Genomic DNA, 17,087 nt, shown 5'->3' with positions numbered 1-17,087 from the left:
AAAGCAAACAAGATCTTATTTCAATTCACACAAAAAGTAAAAGATGGATAATCTGTTGATGAGTGAAGTATGGCTAACTACCCTATCGTGGGTCATCGAGTTGAGTACCCAAAACTTGCAACAACGCAACAGGCGTATTGTGCGGAGGCAAGAAGATGGCAACCGTTTGCTGGACAATACTGTAGCAGAGCAAGCAAATGAAACTATAATTAACTTTCTTCGCATGAAGAAGGAAGATTTTGATGTTCTCAAGTTACATAAAAAGTGGTAGAATAAAATATTTCAATCTTTTTCATTAAACTTTTTGAAACTTTTAGATTTTGGAATCAGTTGGGGGGCCGGACTTTGCGAACCCCTGATCTATAGTGAATTTATAATTGATATTCTAGCTATAAAATGACAAAATATTACCGTAACTACAAAAGAAACACGTAAATTTATCACCATATGTTCGTTTATTTTGTTTTTGAGATTTGTTATGTTTACATTTATTTCTTTTTCGTCTTCTTCTTCTGACGCATTTGAGTTTTCGGTTAGCTGCCAAAAACTTCTCGGGTGCAGTTTTCAGCTCACGGAGCTGAAAAGTTTTTGACGTAAACTTCTCGGTTGTTCCCCTCTTCTCGCCGAAAAGTTTTTGAGTTTTCGGGTCGTGTAGCGGGGCTCTAAGAGATTGAACTCTACCGGAACAAGGTGGATACACCTCGATTCCTAATTTAGACAAATTTTCCAATTTGTTAATAATATTTGATTTTTTCAAACGATTTTCACAGTTAACGCCTTAAATGAAAGGTGTTTTGAAGCCCAACAAGTTTGTCAAAGTAAAGATTTATCCATCGTTTCTAGTTTTTGAGGAATGTAATTACCGATTCAGTGACTTTCAGAGTCATCATCATTTGAGGGTATTATGATTGGGAGCGCGGAAACGATAAACTTCTCGACGCTGGCCCATACAAAAGGTAAACAACACTTTGAAAAAAGCGAAAAAATGGCTGGGCGTCTCGACGATCCAAAACGACGCCACCTGCGTGTCGAGACGATGCGCGGATACGAAACGACGCGCGTTGTTATCGTCGAGCAGTTTCCAGCACCTCCTGGTCGATGGATCTCTATAGACCGTATGTGTCCGAAGCATATGTGGGTTCTATGGATCTTGGTATTTACCAAGAACATGATAATTCAGGATGCACTTTTCATATCAACGTTGTGTTTAGACAAGTCACTTTGATTTATTTAGCCATTTAGCCATAGTATAAAACACACCAATAACTCGATCGTTTTGAAAATTGATTAAAAATCAAAGTGCTCGAAACTTGTTAAAAACTATATATTTATATACCTTGAAATACTTGTATAAATACCCAGGTTGCTATTCGAGCAAATATGCGGAAACTTTCGAGCAATAACGCGGAACTGGATCATAATACCCTCAATTATCATCATCATCATCATTAATTACCAAATTTCTCGAATCGGGACATATAGTGGTGGGTACCTCCATTCTGATCCGGAATGAAAAAGTTCCCCGGGAGCGGATAGCGATAACAATCCTCAGGACCATGCGCAGAATCAAAATCGTTTTTGGATCAATTCGACAATTGATTGTCTAATTGCTAATTTGAAAATTGATATGAAAAATCGGCATGTTAGTATAATATGACGGAATGGAATTCAGATTTGAAGATCCGGGTCTCAGAATGAATTGGAATCGAAAGATTCTACGAGTGCACACAATTAATTTTCTGGGAATCTAGAAAATATGGAAAGTTCTTTTGTTACACAAAGTTGTGTGTTATGAATAGACTTCATTTGAGGGATCTTCTTTTCTTCGGCGAGGATTTACTCCAGTACGGCTATTGAATTCAGCTTCCTGGGTCTTCGGAAGCTAACCTGGAGACATAAACCTCTATTGGTTAAGGACCGGCTACTAATACCCTTATTAGACGAGGAATGTATCGGTCATATTTTTCCATCCTTTTACTGTCAAAGAGGGCTCTGGCAGGGCGTTTGACATTTAAATGATGACCGCTCGTGTAATAACGCAAAGTTCCACAAAATGGGTTTTGCAGTTATTTGATCATTTTCATGTTTGAATTTAGCGTTTTGTTCATCCTAGAGTAACGAACAAAATCTGTTGCAAACAACAGAGCAAAAAGTAAACAAATCGCCACTTTGACATATAAATGCCAGTCGAAAGAAAATCGGAACCGGTCATGCCTGATTCCGATTTTGAGGAAGGAATGTATCTGTCAAGAGCGTTTGGCAGATAACTTCTGGAAAAATATGACAGATACATTCCTTGTCTAATAAGGGTATAAAGGCCATATGTCTTGATTTTCTGTGGTTGTTCTAATCTTCTGTAGGCGTCACATTTTGACTGTCACCATGCGGCCAGAAGCACTGCTCACCAACCATGCTAGTGCGCAGTCAAATTGTGTCTGTTCACCCGCCGTCACGAAAGGAATATTTCCTTTCGTTTATCAGATCGCACGAAACTCGTGATCCTCTTGATTACTCAAACAGCACGAGATGTGCGTCGGCTAGGATTTCTCTGACTTCAGCTAAAGCTCAGCGCCTTCATCATCTAACTGTTTCAGGAACACCCCGCACACGCTAACTGTTGGGAGCCTGTGTGTGTATAGCGCCAATTGCCACTCACAGACGACACGCAATTGTCATCTTGTTGATGTGTGCCCTGGCTTCCCGAGGATGCTCCCATGAGCACTCATCCTCTTTGCTCCTCGACCGTTGGCCAGGACGGTATCGTTTTTAGCTAGACTAAGTTTTAACGTGTGTAATAATTTATTCATTGATGTTGTGTTTTAGATAATAAATTCAGAGCAACACCAAAGATACAAAAGTGGCGACGAGGTGAAGAACGAGAGTGCGATCTACAAAAAAAAAAAGCAAAAAGCGAAAAATTATCTACGTCGAACACGGTACGATGAACCCCGCTGACCCCAACGGCGAATTGCCGCCATCGCAAAGCAGCCATGATCCGAGCACCGCGTGGCTACACGAAATGTTTAAGCAGCAACAGTGTCTCCTAAACCAACAGCAGGAAGCATTTTTAAAGCAGCAGGAAAATTTTTTAACGCGGATGATGTCAGCTGTAAATGTGCGTGAATCGATAGTGCCGGAGTTTTTGATTGATTCGCTGGCGAAGCACGTAACGGAGTTTAGATATGATCCCGAGGAACGCGTCACCTTTGCTGCTTGGTGTTGAAAAATACTGAGAAATGTCTTTGGCTTCTGTGGAAATCTAACACCAACACTATCGAGGAAAGCAGCAAGAAAACACGTGTGGTTCGTTTGAAAGTCCAGTAACAATGATTTATTTCATACAGTTGCGTTGTGTTACGTTGACAGCCAAATGCAGTGCTGCCAACTTTACTTCTTTTCTGCCCAAGGTTTATACGCAGAAGGTATTCACCCATTTCCAACACTCCTCCTGGGTGAGTACCAACCTTACTACTTTGCAAGTCCTACTTTCGTTAGGAATACATTCAACTTCGTCGGTCCTACTGGTTTAGTGAGGCTATCTGCTATCATCTCCTCACTTGGACAATATTTCAATTCTATAGTATTTCGTTCGCATAACTCGCGGATGAAGTGCCTTCTTGTATCTATATGTTTTACCCTACCACTACAGCGCTCTGTTGTGGCGAAGCTTAGACACCCCATGTTATCTTCAAACAAAACTGTCGGTTTCTTTTCTGGCATCCCTAGCTCCTCTAATAGTCGTCTCAGCCATATTGCTTCCTGACAAGCCAAAGATAACGCGTTGTATTCGGCCTCTAAGGACGAAAGGGCAACCGAATCTTGGCCCTTACTGATCCAGCTGACGGGACCATCTCCATAGAAGAATATGAAACCAGTAGTAGAACGGCGAGTACGTCGGTCGCCGGCCCAATCCGAATCAGAAAATCCTAACAGTTTCCATTCTTTCTGTGATCCATAACTTAGCTTGAAGTCTTTCGTTCCTTTCAAGTATTGTAACACGCGCTTTGCCGCACTCCAGTCACTGTTGTTAGGCTGACTGGCTTTGCGTCCCAACAAACCTACGCTAAGTGACAAATCGGGCCTCGCATTGATGGCCAAATATAACAAAGCTCCTATCAAATTCCTGTACAGTGTTATGTCTTCGAACGGTTTGCTTCCTTCATTTTCCGCTGTGTACCCTGGATCTATTGGAGTTCTTGGCACGTTCGACAGTTAACTCATCTTCGAGTCTGTCGACTTCCTTCTGCAACTTCTGAACGGAACGTTCAGCGAATTCAGCGCGAGCTTCAGCCTCCTTGAGACGCTGATCCAACACTCTCACTTGACCACCGTACGATTCCTCCCGTTGCGTTGCCTTTTCTTCCGAGACTTCCAGCGACTTCAGGTTGTTACCGACAACGCGGAGTTCCTCCTCAAGCTCGACGATCTTGCTTTCGTTCATCTCAACCTTCTCCTCCGAACGCTCGAGGTCCTGTTCCATGAGCACCAATTTTCTGGCCACCTCTTCATATTTTTTGTCTTTAGGAGAAACACTACGCAAAACCGCGAAAAATCGTCTATGAGCGAGATGAAGTATCTATTACCGCCTGGCGTCGGACGCTCCATGGGACCACAGAGATCCGTGTGTATGATGTCCATTGGTCGCTTGGATTTCCGCTCTAGGACCTGCGGAAAAGGCTTCCGCACCAGCTTTCCCAGCATGCAACACTCACACACCATCCGCTCTCGGCAGTTTGTCATTCTTACTCCGTCAACCAGCCCTTTCTTCACCATCGTGTTCACAGCCTGCATGTCACGGTGTCCCATTCGCCGGTGCCACGTGTGTTGGCAGTCTACACCATGATAACGCGTTGCTGTCATACACGATTCCACCACCTTTAGCTTATACTGGTTGCCGACTAATATACCAACAGCTACGGTAGTATTTTGTGCTTTTATTTCGCAACCTTTTCTTCCGAATGCTACCGAGAAACCTTTTGCTGCGAGCTTTCTGACAGATATAAGCCCACCTTCTAGCGCTGGAACTAACAACACGTTTTCAAGTGTGATGGCCACACGTTGACCATTGGCGTTCATGCCTACAATCACACCGTTCCCAATTCCGGTCGATTTTGTTTTCGTTCCATCTGCTAGAGTCACATCACCCAAAGGTTCTCTTTTAAATTCGGCGAAAAACTCAGGGTCATTCGTCATGTGACAGGTACAACCACTGTCAATCGTCCATGCGCCCGGTATGACGTCACCCGCTATGAAGCACACAGCTCCAACAACCGCCGCCTGCTTCTCCTCCGACGAGCGTTCACCTTCCATTTGAACCTGTTTCACTTTCGGCTTGAAACATTTATCACTGCCGGATTGCGCCAGAAATTTGCGGCAGTTTTTCTTTAAGTGTCCAGGTTTCTGGCAAAAGAAGCACTTCCTTTGCTCGCTCCGTTCTGTCACTTTTAACACCATTTCTTTTTCTGAGACGTCATTAGAATTGGAACGTTTCTGGAACTCGTCCCGCAACCGCGCAGTTACCAGATCTAATGTAAGATCCTCCTGCGGCCGATTCTCTAATGCTGTGACAAAACTGCTGTACGACGGTGGGAGACTGCGTAGCATCATAATTATGCGCAGCAGTTCGCTGAGCTCTACCCCGGCGTTGTCGAGGCGCTCAAACAAGTCCTCAAATTCTTCGAGGTGCTTCTCCACATTACCGCCTTCACTTAGGTTTTTGGAACATATCTTTTGAAGCAACATTACCTGATTACCAATGGTGGCTTTTTCGTGGTAAGCCTGCAGGTTGCGCCACATGTCACGAGCCGTCTTGCTTTTCTTGATAAAGCGAAGTTGACTATCTTCAACAAGAAGGGAAATCGTCGCTCGTGCTTTGACGTCTCTCTTTTTCCAGTCTGCGTAATCATCATCGTTTTCTTCCGGCTTCGGTAATTCTATCATGTCCCACAATTCCTCGCGTTCCAGCAAGGACTGCATGCGGAACCTCCATGTTTGATAATTACCGTTCCCGAGCTTCGCAAATGTTGCCTTCCAACCGTCCGCCATTGTTACTTTTTCTGCACACCGTTTCTCTTCAGGAATACCACAATTGCACTTCCTGGAAAACCTTGTCCTCAACCAAAAACTTTAACACACACTCCGAAGCACTGGGGCTGGGCCCATAACCTGTTGAAAAATACTGAGAAATGTCTTTGGCTTCTGTGGAAATCTAACACCAACACTATCGAGGAAAGCAGCAAGAAAACACGTGTGGTTCGTTTGAAAGTCCAGTAACAATGATTTATTTCATACAGTTGCGTTGTGTTACGTTGACAGCCAAATGCAGTGCTGCCAACTTTACTTCTTTTCTGCCCAAGGTTTATACGCAGAAGGTATTCACCCATTTCCAACACTTGGTACGGGCGGTTTGAAGATCTGTTCGAGAAGGATGCTGCCAAGCTACCGGAGGATGCTAAAGTGAGGTTGCTGTTGCGGAAACTCGGAGTGGCAGAACATGAGCGGTACAACAGTTATATATTGCCAAAAAAAGCTTGTGACTATGGATTCGCGGAAACAGTTGTAAGGCTAAAAGCGCTTTTCGGAACGGCAGAATCCGATATAAGTCGACGATACAAATGCTTTCAGTTGCAAAAAACACGTACCGAAGATTACGTTACGTTTGCGTGTAGGGTAAATAAGGCCACCGTAGAAGCGGAATTGGCAGGACTCAGCGAAGAAACATTGAAGTGTTTGCTTTTTGTATGCGGTCTGAAAGACGAACAAAGCGCTGATGTGCGCGTACGACTGCTGAGCCGCATGGAAGAGAAAGAAGATATAACCCTAACGCAACTAACTGATGTATGCCAAAAACTGGTCAATCTGAAGCATGATACCGCACTGATCGAGGGAGAGCGAATTGTCCAAATGGTTGGAGAGTGCAATAGTTCCAAAACAAAGTGGCAAGCTAATAACAACCAACAGCACCGTTCCGGAAAAGGCAAAGTGTCTTGTTTTTTGTGTGGAGAAGGCCACTGGGCTAGAAAATGCACCTTTAAAAACCATAAATGCAGTAAGTGCAATAAGTTTGGACACAAAGAAGGTTTTTGCGATGCTGCGTCTCGTTGGACAAATAAGAAGAAGCAAAAACGCACCGTACGAATTGTATCGGTAAACGCAGTCCGAAGCGGACGTGGATGCGTGAATGTGACCGTTAACGGAATACCGATAAAAATGATGCTTGATACTGGTGCCGATATCACCCTCATCTCACGCAAACTATGGCAGCATATTGGTGAACCGGTCCTGACTCCTTCAGATATTAAGGCGAGAACTGCATCTGGTGACTTTCTGCACATCGTAGGTGAATTTGTGGGTTCCATGATCGTAGCGGAAAAATGCATGGAGTGCATTATTCGTGTGACATCGGCCGAATTGTCACTTTTTGGAAGAGATGCCATGGATCTGTTCAGCTTGTGGGATGTGCCGTTGACTTCAGTATGCAACCGCGTTGGTTTGGATGAACCGTGTAGTGCAAAGCTACAGCTGGAGTTTCCTAAGCTCTTTTCAGGTGAGCTGGGTTGCTGCACGAAGATAAAAATTCAGTTGAAGCTGAAAGATGGAGCAACGCCTGTTTTTCGTCCCAAACGCCCTGTGGCCTACGCTATGTTTCAAGCAGTGGACAACGAGCTTGAAAGGCTGGAAAAAGATGGAATAATTTCGAAGGTGGATTATTCAGAATGGGCAGCGCCGATCGTTGTTGTGCGTAAAGCAAACGGGACGATGCGAATATGCGTGTTGTACGTGTACAACAGGCTTCCGCCAGGCGTGAAAACTGCACCGGGAGCTTTTCAGCAGCTGATGGAGGTAATGCTAGCAGGTCTCGATGGTGTTGCTGTATATTTGGACGACATTGTGGTTGGAGGACCAAATGAAGAGGCCCATATGAGAAACCTTCGGTCTGTGCTCAGACGTATAAAGGAATACGGCTTCACCATACGACTGGATAAATGCTCGTTCCAAAAGAAGCAAATAAAATACTTGGGTCATTTGCTTGATTCGAAGGGACTTCGACCGGATCCTGCTAGGATAGATGCTATAATGAAGCTGCAAGTTCCAACCGATGTAACAGGAGTGAGATCATTCCTAGGCGCAGTAAACTATTACGGCAAATTTGTGCGAAACATCAGCATGCTGCGTCATCCACTAGATAATCTTTTGAAAGAGGGAGCTGCGTTTACGTGGACAAGGCAGTGCCAGGATGCTTTCGATCAATTTAAGGCAATACTCTCTTCAGATTTGCTGCTAACTCATTACGACCCACGTCAAGAAATCATCGTCGCGGCGGATGCTTCTTCCTTTGCACTAGGAGCGACTATTAGTCATCGGTTTAAAGACGGGTCGATAAAGGTAGTGCAGCATGCATCACGTACGTTGTCTAAGACAGAACAAAGGTATAGTCAGCCAGATCGAGAAGGGTTAGCGATTATATTTGCGGTTTCCAAATTCCATAAGATGATATACGGAAGGCATTTTCGATTACAAACAGATCACAAACCACTGTTACGAATCTTTGGATCTAAAGCAGGTATCCCGGTATATACAGCTAACCGATTGCAACGTTACGCCTTAACCTTGCTGCTATACGATTTCGATTTGGAGTATGTACCTACAGACAAGTTCGGTAATGCCGATGTTCTGTCCCGACTGATTGCCAAGCATGAAAAACCTGAGGATGAGTACGTGATTGCTAGCATTGAAATGGAGAAAGACCTGCGAGCAGTTGTAAACAATGTGAGTAATGTCATGCTGTTAACTTTTGCTGATGTTGAACGCGAGATGAAAAATGATGCTGAACTACGGAAGGTGTTCAATTTTACAAAGTCTGGCTGGCCACAAGCATCGGTAATGGATCGAAATTGTTCAAAGTTCTATAGTAGGCGCGAGTCGTTGACTACTTTTGGAGAATGCCTTCTTTTTGGGGAAAGATTGGTAATACCTTCGTCGCAGCGAAACAAATGCTTACAGCAACTACATGTTGGTCACCCGGGAATAGAGCGGATGAAAGCGCTAGCACGTAGCTATGTGTATTGGCCCGGATTGGATGCTGACATTGAAGTTCTTGTTAAATCGTGTCAGCAGTGCGCATCGGCAGCAAAGTCACCTGCGTCTAGTTTACCAATCTCGTGGACAACAGCCAACGCACCGTGGCAGCGGGTGCATGTAGATTATGCCGGTCCTATAGATGGTGACTATTTCCTATTAGTTGTTGATGCCTTTTCAAAGTGGCCGGAAATCATCTCTACAAGAAGTATATCTGCGAAAACCACTGTCCGTATGCTCTATAATATTTTTACACGATTTGGTATGCCAACTGTTATTGTAAGCGATAATGGCACTCAATTTACAAGCGCAGACTTTGCAGAGTTCTGTAACATCAACGGCATAGAGCATATTCGTACTGCACCTTTTCACCCGCAGTCAAACGGACAGGCTGAAAGGTTCGTAGATACATTTAAAAGAGCACTGAAGAAGATAAAGACGGGGGAAAGCACTGTATCAGAGGCGATAGACACGTTTTTGTTGACATACAGGAATACACCAAGTAAGCTTTTGAACCAGAAAACACCTGCAGAGATAATGTTCAATCGGAAGCTGCGTACTTGTTTGGAGCTGCTACGGCCGACAAAAAGCTTACAACCTGTAACAAACGATGCTGTTACGTCACCTCCAAGGAAATTTGAGATCAACGATTTAGTATACGCCAAACAATATCGTCGAAATAATTGGAGGTGGGTTCCTGGTGTGATAAACAAATGCATAGGTAAAGTCATGTACGAGGTAATGATCGACCATGGCAGAAAAATACGTTCGCATGTAAACCAACTGCGGACACGAGTGGATGGAAACGTTACCAGTAAGGTTGCTGCTAAACTGGATGGAACTTCAAAGAGGTCGCTGCCTTTGGACGTGTTGTTGAGTGCATGGGACATGGTTGAGCGAGTCCATGGCCCATATTCTAGTCCAATTACTAGTCATCAACAGGAAGTGGAAACCAAAGATTGTATGTCTTCACCGTCTTCCTCCACATCATCGCCGTCGTCGTCATCATCATCGTCATCGTCATCGTCATCGCCATCGTCATCGTCATCGTTGTCGTCGAAGCAGCTGTCCCCGGAAACGTTCCTGTCCCCGACCTCGCCAGGGTTTGAAACTGCAGATGGTGATACGCCGTCGCCTGTACCACCTCCACGTCGGTCTTCGCGAGTTCGAAGACAACCTCAATGGATGGCGCCGTACAGGCGATATTAAAGAAGGAGGGATGTTGGGAGCCTGTGTGTGTATAGCGCCAATTGCCACTCACAGACGACACGCAATTGTCATCTTGTTGATGTGTGCCCTGGCTTCCCGAGGATGCTCCCATGAGCACTCATCCTCTTTGCTCCTCGACCGTTGGCCAGGACGGTATCGTTTTTAGCTAGACTAAGTTTTAACGTGTGTAATAATTTATTCATTGATGTTGTGTTTTAGATAATAAATTCAGAGCAACACCAAAGATACAAAACTAACATTCCGGCCCAAGGGGATTTTTGAAATATTTCCGGCTGCTGCCCAAGGAGCGCCAAATTGACGTCTCGACCCGAACCCATGAAAGTTCCATACAAAAACACCCCTCCACGACGGAGAGCTACCCCGCAACCACTCCGCCACCATTTGACATACTCCTCACTTCCTGATGACAATCCAAATGCTGTCTGCTCTGTCGTTCCGTCCTTTTCTCTCGCGTTATTTTGCCAACAGCATAGACTTGTGTGTGTGTGAGGAACAGCCCGTTGAGGAATTGTTTACATTTTAAAATAACCGCTCGTCCAGTATGTTGTAAAAACTTGGTGTCTATTTTGTACAAGAAATCCCTTGAAAATGTGGCTGAAAACCGAATTAAAACATTTGCGAAAGAACCCTGGAGGCAGAAAATGTCACGCGACGCGTAAAAATGTTGTAAACCCCGCTGGTTTGGCGCTGGTTTGGCGCTGGTTGTGACACGCAACCAGCGGGTCTGAGATGCCCTCGTGGGCGATTTTGCGCATGCGCATGGGTCAGTAATGGCGGCCCCCGAGTACCCTGTGTAGTGATGGTCATCATGCAAACATAAGTCCGCCAGTTCCATACATTGTTCACAACATATATTTATTTTCTGTTTAATTGATTAACGACGCTAATATACACTATTCTTAATATTAAAATTCACTTAATATCACTAAACACACAAAATAACACTGGAAATGTGATCCGGCCAAGTTTAACGCGATTCCGAGGTACGCCGTCGGACCCACATAGGTCAAGTGGTAGCCAAAACCAACTCCATACAAAACAGCTCCTGCAAATAAAAAGAGATATAAAACACTTAACATGGATAAATAATATAACATATGATAAAATACTCATCTTTTTCCGTTTTCCACCGATGAATTCCTCGAGATCGGATCGGACGCCAGCAGCAGCAGTACCTCACCATGCGGAAGAGTAGCGATGTAAACAACACTACAACTTCCAATTTCGGGCCGAATATGAACCGCAAAGCAAGCCCACGTACAAAATCTTCACTCTTAACGATAATGATCACTAAATAACACTGAAAACATCACTATTTTACGCACTTTATTATCACTGCACTCGACGCGTACCAAGCGGTCACGGCGGCTGCCATCACTGAACGCTCCCCTGACAGCTTGACTGTGAGCTTGGGTTTGAGACTATGGTGGTCAAAAATAAGTGTGATCGTTGAACAGAAATCGCGTGTGGCGAAAGTTTATCTGTCCTAAAATTGTTTTAATTTGATAATGTTTTTTTTGTACGGGGTTGAGGTTTCGCCTATTCAACAATTGCATGAAAAATCGGTGATAAAAATAATTTATCCACCCGCAATAAACTTTGTCCACAGGACAACCAAATCCCACAATGATGTAGGCGGTTTCGCTTGGCACGGAGCGATTGAAAATCTGGTCGAAGTGTGAATTTGATTTTCATTGTTATTTTCAAATACATGGACGTAAATCATATTGAAAATGATGGAATCGAACGCATAATCTCTTTTCTATGTTTATTTCCGTTGTAAAATGTGCTGAAATCATTTCAAGTGCATTATGGACATGCTTTTTAAGTACGTTTAATCTGATTAGTTTTATAATAAGTTTGAAATTGAACCAACTAAGTTTGAATGACCAACAAGGTCATTGATCAAATCGACATTATTTCTTTAAGTTTGGCAAAAATGAAAACTACCCCGGTGGCAAAATCAGCATGCTTTCTCATTCTGGCGGAATCAATTGTCAATTGAACAGAATGAGAAAGTATGCTGATTTTGCCACCGGGGTATTTCAAAAATTGACTAAGTCCCAAAAGAGCGAGTACGAAAGTCCGGGGTCGAAGGTGGGAGTAGGATGGCCTGCTAAGCGTATCAACGGTGTTGCACATCGTTTGAAAAGTGTGGGCCAATGAGGGGTGGAAACGGATGGAGACGGGAGAAACGTAGACGTGACATGGAATTTTGAGTTCCCGCTGCCACCTGGGAATGCTGTTTTCTATCGTCGATCCGACAATTGAGGGTATTATGATCCAGTTCCGCGTTATTGCTCGAAAGTTTCCGCATATTTGCTCGAATAGCAACCTTGGTATTTATACAAGTATTTCAAGGTATGTAAATATATAGTTTTTAACAAGTTTCGAGCACTTTGATTTTTAATCAATTTTCAAAACGATCGAGTTATTGGTGTGTTTTATACTATGGCTAAATGGCTAAATAAATCAAAGTGACTTGTCAAAACACAACGTTGATATGAAAAGTGCATCCTGAATTATCATGTTCTTGGTAAATACCAAGATCTATAGAACCCACATATGCTTCGTACACATACGGTCTATAGAGATCCATCGACCAGGAGGTGGTTGAAACTGCTCGACGATAACGACGCGCGTCGTTTCGTATCCGCGCATCGTCTCGACACGCAGGTGGCGTCGTTTTGGATCGTCGAGACGCCCAGCCATTTTTTCGCTTTTTTCAAAGTGTTGTTTACCTTTTGTATGGGCCAGCGTCGAGAAGTTTATCGTTTCCGCGCTCCCAATCGTAATACCCTCAAATGTCAAAAAAATATTCAAAATGCAGCAATCTACAGCAAATATTGAAGCTGTAGCTGACAATATACCCGTGGAAGCAGAAATGCTAGTTCAAGATGGAGATGGAGCTTATGTAGATGAAATGGGGTTTCAACGCTATTTATTAATGGTTGACTACAAAACTTATCAGCAGACAATTTCACATGTATTTAATTGTTCTTTCATTTAATTTTCACATGTGTAGTAGGACATGTTGGTTATAGCAGTTGCCAGAAATGTACTGTCGTACGTCAATACGGCAGCGTTGCTCGCACCATTGTATTTTCAGGACACAACGAACTGATGGAGGATTCAGGCACGGCGCCTATCCAGGACACCAAAGAACGATTACACCTCTTTAATATTTTTTTTTACATAGTCTAGGATGTCGTGGTAGCGGATCGTTGGCATTTTATCGATCTTAGCATCATAAAGCGACTGCTGGTGGGCTGGCGAAACGAAACACTGGGAAAAAGAAAATGGGACCAAAGTCAATGTAAAGTAATACCGCAAGCCTTGCGGACGACAAAACTCATGCAACTAATGAAAGAAGAGTTGTTCTCTGATTCACTTGCCAGAAATCGATGGCTTAGATGCTGGTATGATCCCAATCTGCAAGGTCTGGCTTAAAAGACCGATTGACTCAATTTACAATACAGGGTTGAGGAGTTTGAATGGTTTTTACTGCACTTGGCTTCTGCTTGTGTCCGTGTAGTTACATACTGTCAAGCGGGATTTAAGTGCATTTCGTGTAAATTACAATCTGGTTTAGGAGGTTCTTATTTTTCTTCCTTGCATTGTATTTCTGTCAAAGCGGAACAGGCACGATGAGAATCGTAAATATTTGGTTGTTTATTTCATGCAGCTGACTATCGTAGCATCACAGATCAGTGTATTTTAAAGCATCCAATCGATACAATGAGCGAAGAGGGTGAAAAAATTAATCACAGTGTAGAAACGACAACTTTGAAGAAGGTTCGGCAACAGCAGACGACACAGCTGAGGCAGAGGTAATGTTCGTATCATCGTTCGGAAGATTAACTCAACGCAGTGATCCCGCTTTCATCTTCAGCCATAATTGTTTGTATAACAATCTGTGTTTTTTTTGTTTAACATCAAGGGAATCTTCGAAAGATCGAAAGAAGAGGTTTGAGCCAGTGGTTGGGGCATGGCTCATTGAAGAGCATTGACGCCCAAAGCCGCCTGGCTCTCGCAAAGCTCTTGCGCTAGAAAGCTCCTGTCTGAACGCATCAGCTGGCACCTACAGGACAACCTACCTCCGGTTAGCGGCCCGACGTCGAGGCCTCCGAGACGGCCGCTTCCTTCGCCGCCGTCAGAGGACTGCGGCTAGTCTCGTCGACTGTCACCTCCCGTACAGCGTCACAGCTCCTACTTCTGGAACTGCTGGTGGTGCAGTAGCCCGCCTCCTTGTTCCTCGGTTGCCTGCTGCTTCGGCTACGGTCCTCGGGATCGGCGCGAGGCTGTGTGCTGTGCAATGGTGCTGTGTTCACAACAACTCAACAACAACACACTCCGTCAACTCCTTCCGTCGTGAGGACGATTTGCCCAACAATGCGCAAAATCCCCCCCAGCAGGAGGATGTTTCGAACGGACTCAACCAACTGTGTCATGCGCAGGGGAATCAAATGAAACACTTGATGTGGAACATCTTGATACAAAAGATTTGCATGAGGGCTGACCGCTAAGCAAAGGAATCATCTTCGAAGTGCCGACCGCAAGACCACCTGATAATTGGTGTTATCGCGTTCTTAGCGGAGGATATATCGAACGATGTCGATGCGTGACTGCCGATATGAATGTTGAATAATTTGTCCACCTCGATTGCTCGAAATGTAACTCGAAATGTGTTTCTTGTTTTACTAGAATGAAAATAAATAAAAAATCCGCAAAATCTTTTCTCAAAGCGGCTGTTGGAAAGTATTGGAATTAGCCTCATTTTGCCATTATCATTTTTATGCGAAGAATCATTCAACACCGTTCTTACGGTTTAAAACGATACATTTGTTGTTTTGTAGTTGTGTGAGTGTTTAGAATATGTATTTAAAGACATAACCGGAAAAAAATTGTAATAAAATGTTCTACGTATTGCACTTGCTCCATTTATATATGGCAACTGACTAAAAAGAATTGTCCAATCGAATGGTCTAGTGGTTAGGAGCGCTGAACACGAAATATGCAGTTGATGGTTTGATACACATGCAGGTATGTAATAAAAATCTACTAATACATATATGAAAATCTATATGCTTTCAGAAAAGGAAACTCTACAACAACACGTAGCAACCAGAGCAATGACGAAGGACAGAGACGTGGGTGTTCGAAAAAAGGAGGGACAATTTTTTATTTCTAATTTTCGAAATCCCCACTTTTTGACATATGCGGTTTTTTAACCGTGTTATTTAGACGTCTTTTAACGGTTTTTTAATCTATTAAAAGACCACTAAAAGACGTCTTTTAAAGTGACGTTTGCAGCTTGGGTAAGCTAGAAACATCCCAATCTGCAAGGTTTGGCTTAAAAGACCGAATGCCTCAATTTACGATGCAGGGTTGAGGAGTTTGAATGGTTTTTACTGCGCTTGGTTTCTGCTTGTGTCCGTGTAGTTACATACTGTCAAGCGGGATTAAAATGCATTTCGTGCGATTTTCAATCTGGTTTTGAAGGTTCTTATTTTTCTTCCTTGCATTGTATTTCTGTCACAGCAAAACAAGCACGATACGAATCATAAATATTTGATTGTTTATTCCGTGCAGCCGACTATCGTAGCATCATAGATCAGAGTTTTTTCATCGATACATGAACGAAAAGGGTGAAAAATTCATCACAGTGAAGAAAAGAACAACTCGTAAGAAGGTTCGGCAACAGCAGACGACACAGCTGAGGCAGAGGTAATGTTCGTATCATCGTTCGGAAGATTAACTCAACGCAGTGATCCCGCTTTCATCTTCAGCCATAATTGTTTGTATAACAATCTGTGTTTTTTTTTGTTTAACATCAAGGGAATCTTCGAAAGATCGAAAGAAGAGGCTTGAGCCAGTGGTTGGGGCATGGCTCATTGAAGAGCATTGACGCCCAAAGCCGCCTGGCTCTCGCAAAGCTCTTGCGCCAGAAAGCTCCTGCCTGAACGCATCAGCTGGCACCTACAGGACAACCTACCTCCGGTTAGCGGCCCGACGTCGAGGCCTCCGAGACGGCCGCTTCTTTCGCCGCCGTCAGAGGACTGCGGTTAGTCTCGTCGACTGTCACCTCCCGTACAGCGTCACTGCTCCTACTTCTGGAACGGCTGGTGGTGCAGTAGCCCGCCTCCTTGTTCCTCGGTTGCCTGCTGCTTCGGCTACGGTTCTCGGGATCGGCGCGAGGCTGTGTGCTGTGTAATGGTGCTGTGCTCACAACAACTCAACAACAACACACTCCATCAACTCCTTCCGTCGTGAGGATGATTTGCCCAACAATGCGCAAAATCCACCCCAGCAGGAGGATGTTTCGAACGGACTCAACCAACTGTGTCATGCGCAGGGGAATCAAATGAAACACTTGATGTGGAACATCTTGATACAAAAGATTTGCATGAGGGCTGACCGCTAAGCAAAGGAATCATCTTCGAAGTGCCGACCGCAAGACCACCTGATAATTGGTGTTAACGCGTTCTTAGCGGAGGATATATCGAACGATGTCGATGCGTGACTGCCGATATGAATGTTGAATAATTTGTCCACCTCGATTGCTCGAAATGTAACAATTGTGTTTCTTGTTTTACTAGATTGAAAATAAATAAAAAATCCGCAAAATCTTTTCTCAAAGCGGCTGTTGGAAAGTATTGGAATTAGCCTCATTTTGTCATTATCATTTTTATGCGAAGAATCATTAAACACCGTTCTTACGGTTTAAAACGATACATTTGTTGTTTTGTAGTTGTGTGAGTGTTTAGAATATGTATTTA

The 17,087-nt window shown here is 43.8% G+C and overlaps 1 protein-coding gene across 1 annotated transcript; it reads left to right on the top strand.

Moving 5' to 3' along the window:
• Window positions 1-7,209: 7,209 nt before the first annotated feature.
• On the top strand, window positions 7,210-15,429 carry LOC131263489 (uncharacterized protein K02A2.6-like). The gene is made up of 3 exons (XM_058265697.1): window positions 7,210-8,404; window positions 8,525-8,769; window positions 15,403-15,429. The coding sequence occupies exons 1-3, from the start codon at window positions 7,210-7,212 to the stop codon at window positions 15,427-15,429; spliced, it is 1,467 nt and encodes a 488-aa protein (XP_058121680.1).
• The last annotated feature ends 1,658 nt before the right edge of the window (window positions 15,430-17,087 follow it).

Source organism: Anopheles coustani, chromosome 3 (assembly GCF_943734705.1).
Source record: "Anopheles coustani chromosome 3, idAnoCousDA_361_x.2, whole genome shotgun sequence".
In the NCBI taxonomy this organism is placed as follows: Eukaryota; Metazoa; Arthropoda; class Insecta; order Diptera; family Culicidae; genus Anopheles; species Anopheles coustani.
Note: the sequence above shows the minus strand (reverse complement) of the source record. Positions and strands in the feature narration are given on the sequence as shown.

Coding starts and splice junctions, on each gene's coding strand:
- LOC131263489 (XM_058265697.1), top strand. CDS start 7,210: ATGATGCTTGATACTGGTGCCGATATCACCCTCATCTCACGCAAACTA. Junction 8,405..8,524: donor GGTAGTGCAGCATGCATCAC/GTACGTTGTCTA, acceptor GATTACAAACAG/ATCACAAACCACTGTTACGA. Junction 8,770..15,402: donor TGCGAGCAGTTGTAAACAAT/GTGAGTAATGTC, acceptor ATATGCTTTCAG/AAAAGGAAACTCTACAACAA.